The following is a 21,223-nucleotide window of genomic DNA, read 5'->3' as shown; positions in this document are numbered from 1 at the left end:
GAATAGGAGTATTAAAGTTTTAACATGATAACTTTCAGTATGCAATCTACGAATTGCTCCGTTACCACGCAACGCAACGCACCGCCACATGTCGTTTACTTGTTCGTCATCAAAAGTTTCCTATTTGTTTTTATGAGCCTAGCAGTGCACTTTCGTTTTTTGAAATCCGTTTGCTCCGGCACACAAGAAAAATATTCGAAAACTTTTTCATTCTATGGTAGCTAAATAGAGTCCATATGGTTAAATTTTTAGTTTTATCCCAAGTATTGTACCGTCGATGGGGGTGACAATGGGTCTGGGGGGTGAGATTGTATCAAAACAGAGAAACATAAAATTTGAATTAGCTCATCAACTATCGTTAATTTATACTTAAATCTTTATATTATTTCAAAGAGGAGATGTTTTTACACGTCATGATGCTGAATAAGATGTTTTGCAATAATCGTTTTTTGTTAAATTTGTGGCTAAACTTATATGACGAAACTACTTGTAAATCATTCTGAAAAAATTTCTTCTTCGTTATGTTTAACACATGTACCTAACCATACATTTTCTTATAAGTGGATAGCTGTAAGTATTACCTGGTTGATGTAATGAAAAAAGCGGGCTGTCATTGCTCTTTTTATTTAAAAACTCAATATTTTCGACCCTATGTCTAAATATTAAGAATGGGGGTTAGATTGGGTCAAGCAAGTTATCGAGTGCACATAACCTTACTCAACTTGTTATCCAGTCCCCATTTGACGTTAGAGTGGTGCCATGTTCACCGTATCTTCATAAAAGCACGCTTTCTTTCAAAAATATGTCGAGAAGTGTCAAACGAGTGTGTTAATACGTTTAGTGCCTAAAATCATATATAACAATACACCCATGCATTTGGACAGCTCATCTAATCATCAGCTAATCTTTCGTGTACTGCAATATCATAAGCTCACAAAATAGACTTAACATAATATTTGAACGACCCTCTATCTTAAAAAAAAAGACAATTACACCGTCTTCGACCTTACGGCCTCTACAGACTGAACAGTACAAACATTCGACAACGGACAACACATAACACGCAGTGGCCCAGTGGAAAATTTTCCGTTTGACGAAAAGTTTTCCCCGACTGGAGCGGGAATCGAACCCACACTCCGAGGCTTACGAGACACCTAAACGACTGACGCCGCTAACCGCTCGGCCACGAAGCCCACAAATGAGATTGAGATGGAGTGATTTGTTTTAGCAATATAGAGGCCAATGATCATGTACATAAGAGTTTATAACGAAAGGTTTGGTTAAACATTTCTTATGCAGTATACTAAAACTATCATTTTTTTTACAATCAATCTTTCAATGCGCCCCTCCCTCATTGTAATCTCCCCTCCTCTCATGGAGGTTGAAACTCTTAATGAAGATGATGATGGCAAAAAATGGTGATACAGTATGCAAACGTTATTTTGTCAATTTTCAACCATTTTTTCGGTTGTATTAGCCCTTTTAGGTGGATTAATCATCTTTTAAAATTACCTAAGTTTTTATTCGTCATGATTACATTATGTTTTAAGTAGGTTTACTAGATATGATTGATAAAATTAACTTATATTCTTAGAGAGGTGATTTCGAATACTTTGACCCATTCTCACCCCCGTTAAGGGGTGAGATTGGGTCAATTTTCAATCATTTGTAGTTTAGTAGGCAATTCATATAACGTGATACTTTCTTGCTAAACTATCATTACCACATAGGAGAGTATACATACCATATAAAAAGTTATTCCGACTTCAATTGCATTTGTTATTTAACAAAAAATCTTTGAGTATCCTTTTTTGACCCATTCTCACCCCCAACGACGGTACCAAAAGAGATATATGTACTAAGGCTAAAACAATACAATTTTAGTGATGATATGGTAAGAAATTCGCAAGTAAGCTCAACTTGGGCTGATTTTCTTGAAAATTACCGTTTTTTAAGACAAACATCATAAAACGTAAATTTTCGATAAAATTTACCACAGTAGGGACACAAGCATGATTTAGAAGTGAGAATTGTGTGAATCAAAAAAATAAAATGCAGCCATTAGGGTGGCCCACACTTATATGAAAAACAAAAAATTAGAAAAAATACTAGGCCTTACCTCCTAAATCAGTTGTTTTGAACTCCCAGAAGCTACGTTCAAAATTTGTGCAAAATCGGTTGAGCCTAAGAGGGCGCTCAAAACGCTTGAAGTTTGTATGGGAAAAATTGGCCAAATGTATGCAGAAATTTTAAGTTTTCGGATTTTGCCGCTAGGTGGCGCTGTGAGCGTCTAATAAATGAACCCTTTTGTATTATTGTAGGTGACTATATGCCAAAGAACTTTGTCGAAGACTGCGAAGTGATCCGACGGCTGTGAAAAAAGTTATACTCTAGGCAAAGTGAGGCAATGTATTGAGATTTCATTATTATTGATATTATTCCTTTACATGTAAAAAAAAAAAACAACAACAATAAAGTTTATCCTCACTTTACCTAGGGTATAACTTTTTTCACAGACGTTGGATCACTTTGCAGTCTTCGACAAAGTTGTTTGGCATATAGTCACCAACAATAATACCGAAGGGTTTGAATATTGAACGCTTACAGCTCCGCCTAGCGGCAAAATTCGAAAACTTAAAATGAGGAGGTTGGCCGGTTGAAAAACAACAAGGCCGCTGGAGCAGATCAACTACCAAGCGAGCTTCTAAAATACGGTGGAGATGCACTGGATCATTACCAAGATTTTAAAGGAGGAAGTATTACAGGAAGAATGGATGGAAGGTATCGTACGCCCTATCTACAAAAAGGACGACAAGTTGGATTGCAGAGAGTTCGTGGGGCAATATCAGGCTGGATTCATGGGTGAACGCGCTACAACGGACCAGATGTTCGCCATCCGCCAGGTGTTGCAGAAATGCCGCGAACAACGTGCCCACACATCACTTGTTCATCGATTTCAAATCGGCGTATGATACAATCGATCGGGAACAGCTATGACAGATTATGCCCGAATACGGATTCCCGGATAAACTGATACGATTGATCAAGGCGACGATGGATCGAGTGATGTGCGTAGTTCGAGTATCAGGGACACTCTCGAGTCCCTTCGAATCTCGCAGAGGGTTACAGCAAGGGGATGGTCTTTCGTGCTTGCTGTTTCACATCGTCTTAGAAGGTGTAATAAGGAGAGAGGGGATAAATACGAGTGTAACGATTTTCACGAAGTCCGTTCAGCTGCTTGGTTTCGCTGATTATATTGGGCTACGGTGTGTGCATGGGCTTCTAGCATCTGGAAGCCCATACAACCGAAAGTTATCCGGATCGGTATCGAAGTTCCAAAAATCACATTTGATATTATAGCTCGTAAATTTGAGACGATGGTGGAAACGTACATCTGACTAAAGAGATAAGCCAGGCGAATCGGATTATTCATTACTGTGTCGAAGACAAAGTACATGATAACAAAGGGTTCCAGGGAGGAATCACCACGTCCGCCACCTCGAATTTTTATCGACGTTGATGAGATCGAGGCGGTTGAAGAATTCGTGTACTTGGGCTCACTGGTGACCGCCGACAACGACACCAGCAGAGAAAATCAGAGACTCATTGTGGCAGGAAATCGAGCTTACTTTGGACTCCGCAGAACTCCACGATCGAACAAAGTTCGCCGTCACACCAAGTTAACTATCTACAAAACGCTGATTAGACCGGTGGTACTCTATAGGCACGAAGCATGGACCCTACGTGTAGAGGACCAACGCGCCCTTGGAGCTTTCGAACGGAAGGTGTTGCGTATACCATCTACGACGGAGTGCAGTTGGAAGGCAGGACTTGGAGAAGGCGAATAAATCACGCTGTATCAGCTGCTGAGAGAATCAATCGTCGTCCACGCAAAAATCGGGAGGCTACGGTGGGCGGGTCACGTCATCAGGATGTCGGATAGCAACCCGACCAAAATAATTCTCGAGAGTCATCCGACCGATATAAGAAGACGTGATGCTCAGTAAGCTAGGTGTGTCGATCAAGTGGAGGACGATTTGCGGACGAGTGCGGAACTGGAGACACGCGGCCAAGGACCGAGTAGACTCGAGACGATTCCTACGTACAGCAAGGGACACTCAGGCCTTAGTCTGACCGGTAAGGCAAGTTTGTTCTTTCGTAACACATGTTATCTCTGCTACCTACAAGAAGGTTATTAGCGTTAAAACAAAATTTCAACTGAGAAGAATTTTCTTGCTCGTTCAACGTATGTACACTTCGAGCTTCTCGGGATTCATTTATTTAATGATTTAGAATTAATGTGTTTGATTTCCAACGTGAATCGTAACAATATCCGCCAAAATTTCAGAACAGCTACAACGAAAAATATTGATCTACCTGGTCAAAATCGATGCATTGAATTTCAGTTCCGTTTTGAAGTTTGCCGTGATTGTCCCAGTAAACATACCATCGTATACAGGGTGTTAGGTTCCCGAGTGCAAACTTTTTAAAGGGTGATAGAGGACCATAAATGGAGAAAAAAATTGTTCTACGCATATGGTCAAATCTCAACCGTTACGTAGTTATTGAACTTCCCATGTTTATGACTCTTATTGCCTTAACTGGCAATAACTTGAAAATGGTCAAACTTGTCGAAGTTTTTTTACCCTTATTCGAAAGATTATTGAATTTTCTAACAAATGGCATCTTTGAATCGATTAGTTTAGTTAAATAACTAAGTTTTCTAGAGCAAAATGGCTAAAAATAGTGTATTTTTATTGGTTGTTGTCAATTATCTTTGAAACATGCGTAATAAATAAAAATTCTTTCTTTGGCAAAGTTGTGGCCCCTGTTACACTCTACAATTCGTTCTTTGACACCAAACTTCTAGCTCTTATCGTTTTCTTGCAATTTTGATTTAAATGTGCGGGACAATGCGCAAAAAAGTGCTTTCCATGACATTTGCAAATTTATGATCTGAAATGCGATGTTAAAATCAAAATTGCAACAAAACGATAAGAGATAGAAGTTTGGTGTCAAAGAACGAATTGTAGAGTGTAACAGGAGCCACAACTTTGCCAAAGAAAGAATTTTTATTTATTACGCATGTTTCAAAGATAATTGACAAAAACCAATAAAAATACACTATTTTTAGCTATTTTGATCTAGAAAACTTAGTTATTTAAATAAACCAATCGATTCAAAGATGCCATTTGTTAGAAAATTCAAGAATCTTTCGAATAAGGGTAAAAAAACTTCGATAAGTTTGACCATTTTCAAGTTATTGCCAGTTAAGGCAATAAGAGTCATAAACATGGGAAGTTCAATAACTACGTAACGATTGAGATTTGACCATATGCGTAGAACAATTTTTTTCTCCATTTATGGTCCTCTATCACCCTTTAAAAAGTTTGCACTCAGGAACCTAACACCCTGTATAATGTTGCATAGGATGCAAAAGTGGAGGCTATATACGTACACTTTACACGCGGGTAAATGGAGGCAAGTACGCATATGGCCTCTACTTTAGCATCCTATGCAACATCATCTTTAGGGTAAACAGGTATAATATGCCCCCCTTAGGCAGAAATTTCATCTATTGTTCACTGCAAATCGTTGTTCCTAAAGTCAGTGAAGTGCTGCATGGAGGGGCGGCTATGGAAGCTTTGAAACGTTTTTCGAAAACATTCCAAAATTTGCCTTTTCAAAACAAACAGGGCAATACGCCCCACCAAAAGAAAAACGTCCAGCCCCGTGATAAAACTGCCCCAGGGGATAATTCCGCGACATGCTTATCCTAGAAGGGTCTTTTGACAAGTGTTTAACTGCATAAAAGTGGAAAAATAACACAAGCGAACAGAACTAGCTTCGTTTACAATGAAGTCAGCTTACAAAAGGTAAAATATTACGCCAAAAGCCTCGATTTCAGATTTTTTAATATTTTTACTACTTTTCTGTACAAATCAACTAACGGACCAGCTTGATGACAATTATTCTTCAATATTTAAGATTTCTAATCGAGCTTGAATCGCTAGAAAATGAAGGGGCGCATTATACCCTTTTACCTATATTGAATATTGAAGACTACGAAGGTGATGATTTTGTTTGCGGTTTTCTGTGAGAAAGTGGAGGAGGGAAGATTTTTGTTTTTTTTTTTTCATTCATATGCCCATAAGAAACCCCGTAGGAAGAAGGAATGTTTCCCGGCTCATCACCTTCGTTGTATAAATGTATATGTATTTTTACTTTTTGTACACCATAAATAATTTTTAAAATTTCAAAACAACTGAAATCGTTTACATATACGGCAACACTGCGATAGGTTACTCCACACTAGAGCAACTCTCAAATCCAATACCATCGTGCTGTGAAATGTCTCTCTAAATTGAATGCGTTAAGCCCACCTCATATACAGCCTGTTCGGTTAGAAAACATTCTAGTCTGTGACATTTCGAGGTTACAACCAGCCAAAGAGGCATCACCCAGCGCGATTCGAACTGTGCCTGCCCCGCACGACATGTCGTGGAAGGCACGGGTATAGACCCGTGCTTTTGGTCGCAGAATAATCTAACGGCAAAGCAATACAACGGCGTGCTAATTTATACATCAATAAAGATAAGACCGAGAACGGCCATAAAAACAAGACGAAAACAACATTCGCTCTTCTATAAATCGTAAATCAAATAAACTTTAGTTGAATGAATAGCTTGTTATTTAGAACAGGATTCTATCTGGTACTACGTCCTGAGCGGAGGATTCAAAGCTGATCAAAGTTTCAGAATACTGAATAATGAGCTACTGACAGATGGCAGTATTCGATAGAGGGATTGATACAACTGTCTGTATACGAAAACTCAAAGTACAGAGCTTTCTCAACGTTGTTACCGTAAAGTTGTGTTAGTTGGCTTCGAAGGAAGCTTTTACGACTACAGAAACTCAATAAGGGTCGATTGTGCATTAGTGGTAGAGCATGTTTATCGGAAAAGTATCAGTTTCTTGAGGGTGTTGGTGGACATGTAACTAACGTGGACAGTGCCAACTGTATCCGTACATTCATGCTGGCAAGCTAGGTTGCGCAATGGTACACGGTTCTGACACACCTCCAAAAAGTAAAGGGAGGCAAACGATTCTGACGTCATAGGAAAAAAGGGAATATCGAATCTGCCCTCGCAGGGGTCACAGAGCGGCTGTTGTTGAACGAAGCCTAGCGTCGAGATAAGGAATTTCATGCAACTGCTGGTCGAGCTCTGAATGAACGAACAAGACGTATGACACCCAAGGGAGAAATTTATTCAGGTTTACAATTTGTTTATCTCACGCACACCTAATGCTCAAGTACAATCAAAATACAAAAATTACAAAATGATTTGTGATAAATATAAAAGAATCAGAACTGGCACAGATTTCATCATCCTTGCGAAAGTCAGGCGTTAAAGCCTGAAAGATGACTAATTAATACTTGAAACATCTTAAAACATTTTAAATTAAATACAAATAGGAAATTTTAGTAGTAACATATTTGTTGAAACAAATTTCAGTTTAGTATTACACCCGATTTTTTTTTGCACGGTTCGTTATTTTGCTATAACTCAGTCAATTTTGAACCGATTCTCATGAAATTTTGTACACTGATAGTACTAATCGTGCCTACATGTGTACAAAAGTTTATGAAAATCGGTTGAAAATTGACTGAGTTATGGCAAAAACCAGACCCGTGCAAAAAAAGAATCGGGTGTAATTACAACATATTGCATTAGGTTTGTTCGGCTTTATTATAAAATGTTTCTAGATGACTTGAGAATGGACGAGAATCAAAAACTTAATCACCTGAGATATACCGGATATTAGCAGATTGACCTTATCAGTTTAATTTGAATAATTTACCATTCTCTATTTGTACGTTTACACTACATGGGATTGTGTCGAATCGAAGACTAATACAGAAATGAACCAAAGTTCAGTAGCACACTGTTTTGTGTTTTTCGTAAAAATGTTCGCGTCATTTCAAAGGTACTGCTGGTGGTGGCTCGTGGCTTCGATTCGACAGTACTGATAAATGCAATTCCGTTTTATGGCGCGTGCTTTCCCAGGTTTAACAACAACAAATTTGGGGTGATTTACCTCATTTCTGTTCGTGGTCGATTGCTATCGATGCACTTGAAATTGTTTCATTTTTTTAAAAACGATAATTTTGGTGTGTGCTATGCTGCGTAGAGCAACAGCTATCTTCTTCCAATTTAGGGTTGAATAAACAACAATGCAAAGCTATTTCAAACAGCCTGTTTGATAAAACAGTGAATTTATTGGATCCGGGTTACTATCATTCAGTCTGTCCAAATGATTATTTTATATTTGTTTATGAATGAGGAACTCTTATCACCACACGAAGTGCGATGCTGACGTAATGTTTTTACGGCTTGAAGCGTACCTACATGATGAATGGCACGGCTTTCAACAGATTTAAGATTTTTTTTAATAGCAGAAAAGATTCTTCGTTTTTCACAAAATTCGGTCAATTTGTCAGCTTTTCGGAATAGTGAACATTGTTGACAGAACATTTGGAGCGGTGACACTGACAAAGTAGAGTCCCTATAATTAGAGTCTGACGGACTGTAACTTTCGACCGGAGCCAATCGATCATGACGTCATAGTGTCCTCACCGATAAATGCTACACCGTGACGTCATGCTCGATTGGCTCCGATCGAAAGTGACAGTCCGCCAGACTCTAACTATACTGACTCTATGACAAAGCTGTACTCGCCTAAAACGTGAAGCAGAACAGGTCGTACTGATGGTGAATGTATCTAAAACAAAACCAGCATGTGCTCGACAGTGTTTTACGATAGACCAGAGGTCCTCTCCAGTGGCGTCTCGTCAGGCGTTCCAAGACCACGGACGTAGGCCAAATTTTGGCCATCTCAGGAATCTTGAGAATTTGTATGGACTGTAGACTTTGTCCAGACCCCTGACTCCCATTTTTAAAGTCTACGTAGTTTCTAACATCACTATTCAACTACATCTTCATCGACCCTACCAAACTTTAACTTTTTAAGCACCCCTTAAGAAAACAATATCGTAAATTGATCAATGGAGAACATTCCAATTTGAAAAAAAACACTGTAAACTTTAGAATATGAAAAATTAATATGAACAAAATAGCACCATCTGACTCAAGGGTTAATAAATTTCTTCTTGTAAAAAATAACTATATTATCCAACTATATGTTGAGCGATTTCCAAAAAAAACTACGTCATAGCTTTGGGTGTTGAAGCAGGTGTTGCCACCTATACGAATTTATCTGCATTTTACTATTTTTTTATAAACGTTGATACACAATGTATACACATACAGAATAAGGTGGCCCACACTTATATGAAAAACAAAAATTTTGAAAAATGCCAAGTCTTACCTCCTGAATCAGTTATTTTGAGCTCCCAGAAGCTACGTTCAAAATTTGAGCAAAATCGATAAAGCCTAAGGGGGCGCTCAACAAGCTTGAAGTTTGTTTGGGAAATCTTGACCAAATGTATGCAGTAATATCAAGCTTTCGAATTTTGCCGCTAGGTGGCGCTGTAAGCGTTAAGTATTAAAACCCTTTGGTATTTTTGTAGGTGACTATATGTCAAACAACTATGTCGAAGACCGCAAAGTGATTCATACATCTCATTCTCCATAACCAATGCTCCGATTGAGTTGATTGTTTTACTGTAACTCGCCCACATATGATATGTCAAATAAACGTTGAGAAAGAATTTTCAAATTGTTTTTTTTTTCTTATTGAAAAAAATACATTTCTTCATGTATTTTTGAAAATTTTACTAAAATTTAAGGAGATTGTCCTCAAAACTCGCTAATATCTTGAATTTCATCAATCTGACGCAAAACCTGCTTTCAAATGGTACTATATTTAGCTTTTAATTTATGGAAAAGAAGATTTAAAATTGGTTTAACAAAACGCAAGATATTTGAATTTTATTAAATTCCATATTTCAAAAAGTTGTAAAACTCGATATTGAGCTAAAACTCAAAAACTGTTCTATTTAAAATTTTTTGAAGCACAATTTCGAAATTAGCGCTGAATTATACTGAATTTTGGTCGTTGACAGAAGTTCACGACTTTCGTTTTATTTTGTAAACTAGTGTTATAAATATTTTTCAAGTACATGTAAAGGAATAATATCAATAATAAAATCTCAATACTTTGCCTCACTTTGCCTAAGGTATAACTTTTTTCACAGACGTTGGATCACTTTGCGGTCTTCGACAAAGTTGTTTGGTATATAGTCACTAAGGTGGCCCACACTTATATGAAAAACGACAATTTCGAAAAATGCCATGTCTTACCTCCAAAATCAGTTGTTTTGGACTCCTAGAAGCTACGTTCAAAATTTGAGCGAAATCAATTAAGCCTAAGGGGCGCTCAAAACGCTTGAAGTTTGTATGGGAAAACTTGGCCAAATGTATGCAGAAATTTTAAGTTTTCGAATTTCGCCGCTAGGTGGCGCTGTCAGCGTTCAATAATCAAACCTTTTGGTATTATTGTAGGAATCCACCTTATTGGATTCCAGGGTGGATTAGTGGTTTGTTAACGTTTCAGAGAGCGAGTAAAAGGCGCTTAAACCTAGGCATAAGGGCCAGGATACACGGGGTAAATACTTGTGTCCTATCCCAGGAGGTTGTGGACCAAGATGTGACATTAACCTTCTTAGGGTCTGTGTCAATTGGCGAACTAAAATTAATTTTCACTTAAACTTGACAGTTCGATAATTATTTCCTTAGGAGAACTGTCAAGTTTAAGTGTTGGACTGTCAAATTTAAGTAAAAATTAATTTTCATTCGCCAATTGACACATACCCTTAGCAACGTCACTCCCATTGCTAACGTTCTATATATTCGGAACGGTAGGTACGCGATGTCCCCGAGATATAGCTTTAATGTAGAATCAAATTATGCTTTGATGTCTATAGATTTTGTTTATAACGCTGCACAGTAGGCCTGGCCACTTTGATGCTTATAATGCGTCTCTGATATAGAGTAAGGTGGGGCAAAAGTTCGACCTTAGTTGAAAATTCAACTTTTTTCAAGAAATCGAAGCAGATAAAAATAAATGAATACCGTCTGGTGATTCTACTATCCATGAGCTAAAAATTTGCTGAACAAAGTTACGCCAAATGTCTTTTCAATTTTGAGTTACAACACTTTTTGTATGTGTGTTCGAACTCTTGCCCCACCACTGGGGCAAAAGTTCGAATCTAGTGTTTGTGGATTTTCTTTCACCGAAGCACACTTTTTCGACGCTTTGGTAATCTGAATACCTAATACCAATTAATATTTGATGTTGGAACTGAAAAACACTTTAAAGTTCGATCTGGATTTTACCCAAATTAGGGTTAAATTTACTACACCAAAAATTAGTAGTTTTCCGCCAAATTCAGATGAAACAACATTTTATTTCAACTTTGATCGAATTTTCTCACTAATTCCATCATTTTTAGAGATAATATGTACATTTTGCAGAATTTTAGGATTTTACCTAAAGTTTCTACATGACTCGAACTCTTGCCCCACAATTTGAACTTTTGCCCCACTATGGGTAAAATATGATATCCAATTTTTTTTTGCAAAAAGTTATACATGCTAAAGCATCTTCAAAATATACCTAGTTACGCCCCAAAATAAAATATCGAATTCGATCTCATTACAATTCCATTCCATGCGTTGGAAGGACCATCGCATATTACAATTTTTTGATCAAAAACAAACATTTTGCCATAACTTTTCGAAATATTGATCAATTTTTAATAATTTTTGGAGTGAAAGACTGTTTTTCAAAAAGGCTTCGAACAACCTTGACACCCGAAAGAAATAATTTGAATTGAGCATGAGCATAGCATGAGCATAGATGACCGCACAATTCGTAGTTGCTACTCCGTGATTGACCAGAGCAATCGAAATTGTACAAGGAACCAATGAATAGGGCTTGGGACTAGCTTACTATTCTCAATGTACATAGTTCGAGAGCTCTCAACTTTATTAAGGTCAATAACGGCGCCGGCCACGTCCTTACGGTCATCGAGGAAGGGAGGGAATGTTAGTAAGATAAACGTTGTTAAAAAGACCGCGAATCGCTGCATCTCCACGTTTGTCTCAGGAAGGATTTTTTTGTTAGTGGGGGTGGGTACATTGTCAGTCTGGGAGTCATCTATGGTTGGTGACATGATTTGACAATGGATCAATAACACTAACTTTCGCGCACAATCGAGCACTTTTCTATACGAAACATATCTAATAAAAGAAATCCTGTCACGCGTCTCCACCCCATCAGGGAGCAGAAACTTTTAGTTCATTCCACGCAGGGATGAACTGAACGCAACAAAGGACACATCAGTAAACCAAAGCGTATGCATTCACAACATGGTACATTGTGAACACTAAACACCCGCGCATCTACTTCAGTTGGAGAAGAACGAACACAAGCGCGCCGACCGGATGGCTTTACGAAACTTGTCGGAGCCCAGCAAAGCGAAGAAAGAAAAAAATCGCAAAAATTAAGCAAAGCCAGCGCGCGCGAATGTGACTTTGCTGCTACCGAACTACCGCACACTACTAAATGTTGGACGTCGCGTCGTCGGAGACCAGCAAAGCGAAGGAAAAAACCTGATTTAGTCCACCTATGGTGACCCGAAAGAAATAATTTGAATTGAGCCCAAAAACTTCAAAAGAAACTCTTGCCCCACTCGAACTTTTGCCCCACTTTACTCTATGCACTACAAGTCCTGATAATGAATAAGAATAATGATAGAAGAAGTCGATTCTATAATTCTACAGGATTCTGTCAATGAATGGCTTTGTAAGTGTAGACTAGACTAGACTATATATTTATTGATTATATACAGGGTGTTAGGTTCGTGAGTGCAAACTTTTTAAAGGGTGATAGAGGACCAAAAATGGTGAAAAAAAGTGTTCTACGCATATGATCAAATCTCAACCGTTACGTAGTTATTGAACTTCCCATGTTTTTGACTCTTATTGCCTTAACTGGCTATAACTTGAAAATGGTCAAACATATCGCAATTTTTTGACTTTAATTCGAAAGATTATTGAATTTTCTATCAAATGGCATCTTTGAATCGATTGGTCTATTTAAATAACTAAATTTTCTAGAGCAAATAGCTCAAAAGTAGTGCGTTTTAATTTGTTTTTGCCAATTATCTTTGAAAAATGCGCAATAATTTAAAATTCTTTCTTTGGCAAAGTTGTGGCCCCAGTTCTACTCTACAATTCGTTCTTCGACATCAAACTTCTATCTCTTATCGTTTTCTTGCAATTTTGATTTAAACATCGCATTTCAGATCATAAATTTGCAACTGTCATTGTAAGCACTTTTTTGCGCACTGTGCCGCACATTTAAATGGAAATTGCAGGAAAACGATAAGAGCGATTTGTTTGGTGTCAAAGAACGAATTGTAGAGTGGAACAGGGGCCACAACTTTGCCGAAGTAAGAATCTTAATTCATTACGAATGTTTCAAAGATAATTTACAAAAACAAATTAAAACACATTACTTTTGAGCTACTTGCTCTAGAAACCTCTGTTATTTAACTAAACCAATCGATTCAAAGATGCCATTTGATAGAAAATTCAATAATCTTTCGAATAAGTGTCAAAAAATTGCGATAAGTTTGACCATTTTCAAGTTAAAACCAGTTAAGGCAATAAGAGTCAATAACATGGGAAGTTCAATAATTACGTAACGGTTGAGATTTGACCATATGCGTAGAACAATTTTTTTCACCATTTATGGTCCTCTATCACCCTTTAAAAACTTTGCACTCACGAACCTAACACCCTGTATTTGTAAAGCCTATATCCGCAATAATCGGGACACAGAAATACAGCTGTAACTCTGCAATAGATACATTAAAATTGTTCAAATTTGACCTAATAACATCTTCAGATGTGTTCATTTTACCTACAAATTTTCATGTGAATCGGTGCAGTACTTTTTGTTGTAGCAATAAAAGAGTAGAATGTGCGCCATTGAATTTTGTACAGGCCCTAGTTTTGCTTGTCAGTGCTGTAACTTTTGAATTTGGCAAAGGAAATGGCTGAAATTTTTCACACAAACCTCTCAATCATTTGTTGCATAGACAAAATTTCAAAAAAAAATCGATGCACTATCAACAACATGTATTGGGACTGAACGTGATTTTAGCACCTCGAACAGCAATTAGTCAGCACCCTTTATTGTTGCGATTGTACTATTGAAAATAAAGGGTGATACGGTCAAAATTTGGTTACACAATTTGTTTCATAACTTGAGACTGCGTACACCAAAACAGCTGATTTTTGGACCAGTAATGGTACATTATATGTATTATATGAAATTTCATAAATATCATCACAGAATTTTGAACTGTAGCGTGAATGAACCATCTATTGCGAATGAAAATTGGTCATTATTGTACAAAATGCCTAAAACCACGTCTGCTTGTTTTTCATCCACAGTTAAAAGTAATGCATCGATTTTCATGAAATTTGGCACAAATAATAAACACACATCAAAGAGTTTTCAGTCAATTATTTGGCTAATTTTACCGATTCATAACAGAGCTAAAGCCGTGCTTCTGTGTCCCGATTATAGCACTAGACTAGACCATATATTTATTACAGATATTATTACATATTTTATATTAAAATAACGTCAATCAAACTTAAAGGCAAACACCTGGAAGAGTTTTTTTTTCGTGAGGATTTTTGAAAGAATCCCTGGAGGAGTTTTCGAAAGCATTGTTAAAAAAATTCTAAATAATTACCGTGAAGAAGGAACCACTGGAGAATCTTTCGAGAAACTTCGGAAGAAATCTCAAGGAAAAATTCTAGTTGAACTTCCGAGAAAATTGTTGGGAGCGTTTCTTAGAAATATATGAAACTCTTAATGAAAATATAGGAATTTCAAGAAAAAAGATCTGGAGGAATCTTTGGTAGAACTCCTGGAGAAATCCCTAGTGGTAATACTGGAGGAATCGATACAGAAATAACTACTAGAATCTTCAAAAACCCCTGGATACATACTTGCAAGAATTTCTGGATGAACTACAATAAGAGTCACTGCAAAAGTGTTATCAAAAAATCAAGGAGAACTTTCGAAAAATTTGAATCCTATATAAGGATTTTCTAAAGGAATCTTTGAAGGAAAGCCTGGCAAAGCTTTTGGAGAAACCTCTGGTATAATACTAAGAAAAATGTTATAAAATTTCTGGAGCGATACCTGAACGAAAATCCATGAATCAATTGATGAAGTAAATTCTGAAGAAAATCCTCCATAGATTTTATAAGCAACTAGCTGTTCCCGGCAAACTTTGTCTTGTCGAGTGTGTTTTTTGGCGTTTCAAGTCAAGCTCTTTCCGTTTAAAACGTATGAAACATCTAGAACTCTTTATTTCTCATTGTTTTTGGCCTCATAAACCTTTCTTGGGTGAAAACTAATGAGGTGAAACAAATACGACTCAAAACGGACGCTCCGTTCGCAAGTTATGCGCGGTCCCACGCCAGATATAGCTTCCTTAATGAATTTTTGAAGACACTTCAGAAGAAATCTCTGAAGAATTGTCTATAGAAATCTTTAGAGCTACCGGGAAGGGATCCTGGAGAACCCTCCGGAGGAAATACCAGATGAGTTGCGGAACTCCTGGAAATTTTTTTAAAGATATTCCTGAGTGATTTCTTGAAGTATTTCGAAAAATTTCCGGAAAAATTCTTGAAGAATATTCTTATTAAACCCCTAGAGAAACGGAGGGCCCATATAGCCGAGGCGGTAAACGCACGGGTATTCAGCATGACCATGCTGAGGGTGACGGGTTCGATTCCCGGTCGGTCCAGGATCTTTTCGTAAAGGAAATTTCCTTGACTTCCTTGGGCATAGAGTATCTTCGTGCCTGCCACACGATATACACATGCAAAATGGTCATTGGCAGAGGAAGCTCTCAGTTAAAAACTGTGGAAGTGCTCATAGAACACTAAGCTGAGAAGCAGGCTTTGTCCCAGTGAGGACGTTACGCCAAGAAGAAGAAGAAACGGATGAAGCAATCCACAATTTCAAGAGGATATTAGAAGAAAACAAACAACTAACTCGCTGTCCACTGCCTGCCTACTGCGATTCCTGCGAGATTCACTGGAGGAATTCTTGAAGATATCCTTGAAGGAATATTTGAAGGACAATTGAAGAAACCTGTGATGGAAGTCTTGCAGAAATCTTGGAGAGAATTCCGAGATAAATTTCTTAAGGAATTCCTGGAGGAATACCAGGAAGAACCCTTGTAGGAACATTTGAAGAAATCCTCAGAGGAGTTTAGATAAGTTGCTGCCAAACCTCTGAAGGAATCTCTGACAAAAATTCCTGCAGGACTTCGGGAGCAACTCCTGCAGGAATTTTAGAAGAAATTCCTACAGGAATCTCTAAAGCAATACTTGCAAAAATCTCGGGAGGAACTCCTAAAGGAATTGCGGTATGAAATTCTTGGAGGCATGCCTGTATGCAGGAATCTTTGAAGGAATCCCTAAAAGAATCCCTGGGGAAATTCCTGGAAGATTCTCCGAAGGAACTCCTTTCAGAATCTGGAGGCATGCCCAAGGAATTCCTGAAAGAATCCCTGAGTGAATTTCTAAAGGACTCTTTTGAGGAACTTCTAAAGAAGTTTTTGAACGAATCACAGAAAAAATGTAGGAAAAAATTTGGATCCTTGTAGGAAATCTTTTAACCCTATTTTTCATGGTGCATGTACTCAGGACACGACGCGACCGCTCACGGGTTAAAAAGCCAAAGAAACATGCACTGGAATACATTCTGAAGGAACACTTGGAGGACTTCGACATATGGAAGCTTGGAAAAATTTCTAGCAACCTGTTCCAAAGATGGAAAAGCGATCGTCAGAATGTGCCATTAAAGAATCTCCTGAAGCATGCTAACAAAAAATTAGCTGACGCCAAACGTCATGCCAAAGCAGCCTATTATCGACGATTATTTTCTTCGAGCAACTCTAAGCAACTGTGGAATCGGATCAACAATCTCATTGGGAACAAGACGACTGAGGACAAACGGCTTGAACTAGAAATTGGAGGAATCCGGATAACCGAAGCTAAGCACGTGGGAAATATGTTCAATGACTTCTTTTCGACTGTCGGAGAAAGGATTGCAAATAGCCTCAACTCGGATGGCGATATAAACAAGTTTAATACTATGAAAACTTCTGATAGATCCATCTACCTAAGGCCGGCTTCACAGTCTGAGGTGCTAAATGTAATAAAAGCACTAGATACCTCTAAAGCAACAGGAGTCGACGACTTCCCAGTAGCAGCTCTAAAACACATGGCATAGTGCTTTCGCAAATCATCTGTACATCTTTCAACGATAGTGTTAGTTCAGGAATCTACCCAGATTCCCTAAAAAAGGCTCTTGTGTATCCTGTTTTCAAAGGGGGTAATCCGACTGATCCCACTAATTACAGACCAATATCCGTATTACCGTCTATCAACAAGGTGTTCGAGAAACTCATATCTACCCGCTTGTATGACTTTTTCGAGTGTACCGCTTCGCTCTACCAACACCAGTTTGGGTTCCGCCAAGGATCTTCGACGGAAACTGCAGTCTTAGAATTAGTCGACGAAGTCTCAGATTCAGTGGATCAAAGAATGGCTGCTGGAATTCTATTCCTCGATTTGTCTAAAGCCTTCGATACAATCAACCACTCGATGCTCTTAAAAAAGCTTGATGCATATGGTATTCGAGGAGTGGCCAATGACCTTATACGCAGTTACTTGTCAAATCGTCAACAGGAAGTGGTGGTTTCCGGAACTAGAAGTGAACTTCGCAACATCCGTTGTGGCGTTCCGCAAGGGAGCAATATTGGCCCTCTACTTTTCTTGATCTATGTGAATGACATCGCAAATCTTCACATAAAGGGACAGTCTAGATTGTTCGCCGACGACACAGCAATATCTTATAAAAATAGCAGTCGCGCTGAGATTATCCAAGATATGTCAGATGATTTGAAGCTAATAATCGCCTATCTTGAAAACAATCTGCTAGCATTGAATCTCCAAAAGACAAAAGTGATGCTTTTTGGCACCAAGGACCGTGAAAATGCTAACCAACCTGCTATCATCGTAAATGGAGTTTCAATCGAAGAAGTTTCAAGTTTCAAGTTTCAAGCATCTGGGGATTCATATCGATAATCGGCTACGATGGGATGTCCACATACGAAAGGTTTTGTCAAGTTGCTCGTCGTTATGTGGAATGCTGCGGAAATTGTCAAGATTTGTACCACAACACGTTCTTCTCAAAATCTACTTCGCATTTATACACACTCGCTACCAGTACGGAATCGCTATCTGGGGTTCATCTTGCAACACTCACCTCAAGGAAGTTCAAGTTCAACAAAACCGCTGCCTTAAAGCAATATTCAAGCTACCCTTTCTATACCCGACCAACGATCTGTACAGTACCACGGAACATAACATCTTGCCGATACGAGGACTGTTTACCAATCAAATATGCACCATCATGTTCAAAGTCGTCAACCAACTGAATCTTCACCACAACTGGTCATTCAATGCTGCTGCTCACCAATACCCGACACGTTATGCTCATCTACTTCAACGAATGAGATTTAGGGCCGATTTCTTCACCTCGGCTTAACCGGTAAGCCAGGCTTACCCATACAGTTAAACCTGGCTTAACGCTTAAGCCAGGGTGAAGAAATCGCCCCTTAGAAGTGAAATAGGAAGAAGGCGCTTTCAGAATGTAGGGCCTGATTTGTTCAACAGTTTACCCAATGATGTGAAAAATGTTGCTTCAATATTAATTTTCAAACGAAAACTAAGAGCTCACGTGAAAAACAATATCATGAATTTCATCATACGTTAGAGATTTGAATTTTTCCCCTATTTTTAAGCTAGATTTGTTGTATATGTTATGAATAAGTTTGTAAACTTTAAGATGCCATTAAGCTAGGAAATTCCCAGACCCTTTTAAAGAAATTTTGTTTCAGTAGGGTCTCTGAATGTTAGTACAAGTGTTACACTATCTTGAAATAAATGAAATAAAAAAAATAAAAAAAATAAAAAAAAATTGGAAAGAATTCCTTCAAGAATGTTCCTCCTGAAAAGAGGTTTCCTTGGACTTTGAATGATTCTTTATGCATTATCGCTAAAGAAGTTATCGGATACAATTCAGAAGGAATCTCCAAGCAACTCTCATAGGTAGAATTTATCTGTCTATATATGTAAATAAAAATGGAATGGTGTTTGTATGTCACGATTTTCCGTGAGAACGGGTCAACGAATTTACATCATTCTTTCACTTTTGCATTCGTACACTATGAAAGCAATGACACCGGGATAAAATGAAATGACATTTTGCGAGGCAGTTCCATACATAACTGCGTGGGCTTCGTGGCCGAGCGGTTAGCGGCGTCAGTCGTTTAGGTGTCGTGTAAGCCTCGGAGTGCGGGCTCTATTCCCGCTCCAGTCGGGGAAAACTTTTCGTCAAACGAAAAATTCTTCACTGGGCCACTGGGTGTTACTATGTGTTGTCCGTTGTCTAATGTTAGTAATGTTCAGTCTGTAGAGGCCGCAAGGTCGAAGACGGTGTAATTGTCTCTAAAATAAAATAATAATAAAAAAAAATCCCTACTTGGTCATGACAAGTTCCTCCCAGAACCTGTTTCGAATGCCTTTATTGTCAAAATGACCAAACCGCAAATTTTCGGCCACACTATATATCTGATGAGCAATATCTTTCGTCTAAGGCTTACTTATCCCAATTCTTTTTTTTTTAAGATTTCCTAGAAAAAGAAAATTAGCAAACGTTCTGATGAAATAAAAAACTTGAAAAAAATCTTGAGTTATGATTATTCGAAGGCAATGCTTGTATGGCACATCTGGATATTTTTTTATAAATTTGGTAATAACTCAAGAACGCATAATAGTGCGTTCTAGGTTAAAAACTTCTTTTTGAGTTCGGGCATACATAGCTGTTTTAGCTTTTTCAAGCGTACATGATTTTCAATTTATTCGTGTTTTGGGCCAAATTTATCTCCACTTACATTTTGACCATTTGATAAGACGTTGCCATAAATACCTCAAACACCTCCAACAACAATAAATGAGAGTGGGCTGCAATCACTGCAATTCAAGCTTGTAAAATATTCTTGTCAACAGTGTATACAAACAAAGCTAGACTTACCTCTTCTCTGATATCACTCATTTTAACGGTTTATGATGATGACTGTAGCTTTTCAGTACGCTTTTGCCGACCGAATACTATCCCACTTATGTAAGCACTATTATAACTCGATTTAGTTCAGTTGATCCCGTTGCAATCACTTTAGGTATGTAAACACTTATTGACAGCCACTCCTGACCGATTGCAAGAATAAAGAGATGTTACTGAATCAATCGATCACTCTGCACGCCTGCGCCAACTGAGGAGTCGGCTATGCGATCTCTATGCACCTCTACACAGACTGTTGAACTATCTTTATTTTCGAATCCTGATCCAAATAAAAAATAACACTATGCTTTTTGAAACGCTGGTTCGCTGCGGTTATGTAAAGGCTGCTAAATCTGCAACGTCGTTGAAAATATATCACTGATATATTATCCAAATTGCTTACTATGCCGTTTGACGGCGGATAGCTTCTGGAATACCAGTCTCTGTTTCCGCGGCGGTCAGATTCAGAAGGCTCTCGTAATGTCTTAACTGCTTTAACAATTCAATCAGTTCGAAGTAAGCAAGATCACGTAATCACACCCAACTATATTTCCATCAACGGTATATCGAAAAGCGAATGTCCTCACCTCGCGACGGTACGCACCAAGTGTAAACCAACATTCACCTCAACGGACGGAAATACGAAATTCAAGATCAAGAACGACACGCGTAACCGAACGGATCAGATCTAGTCTTTTGGTACAGACGCAAATTGTACTACAGTGAAGTTCGGACGATGCAAACCGCTTCGGACAGGACACCAATTGCAACTAGCACGGTAACGAGCTAGTAGAGAGGAGGGCGTTCGTGAGAAAAATCAATCTACGAAACAGTGAATGAGTGCCTTTGATGAGGCGAAGTTTTTTCACGGCCACGACCGCATCCAATTGAGGGGTTGTCGGGTGTGTTAACCCTCTAATACCCGATCCCGCCTTTAGACGGGGTATAGTTTGAGCATTTTAGAAATTTT

The 21,223-nt window shown here is 38.3% G+C and overlaps 1 protein-coding gene across 1 annotated transcript in view; it reads right to left on the bottom strand.

Moving 5' to 3' along the window:
* The window catches only part of LOC109405279 (hexokinase type 2), a 124,794-nt gene extending 103,781 nt beyond the window's left edge, over window positions 1-21,013 (bottom strand). Inside the window, exon 1 of the mRNA XM_062842240.1 lies at window positions 20,227-21,013. Within this exon, the coding sequence (XP_062698224.1) occupies window positions 20,227-20,247 (21 nt within the window). The 5' untranslated portion in view covers window positions 20,248-21,013. The remainder of the gene's footprint in view (window positions 1-20,226) is intronic.
* Between the last annotated feature and the right edge of the window lie 210 nt (window positions 21,014-21,223).

The sequence above is a fragment of the Aedes albopictus genome, chromosome 3 (assembly GCF_035046485.1).
Source record: "Aedes albopictus strain Foshan chromosome 3, AalbF5, whole genome shotgun sequence".
Classification (NCBI taxonomy): Eukaryota; Metazoa; Arthropoda; class Insecta; order Diptera; family Culicidae; genus Aedes; species Aedes albopictus.
The sequence above is the reverse complement of the archived record's forward strand: the minus strand, read 5'-3'. Positions and strand labels throughout refer to the sequence as shown.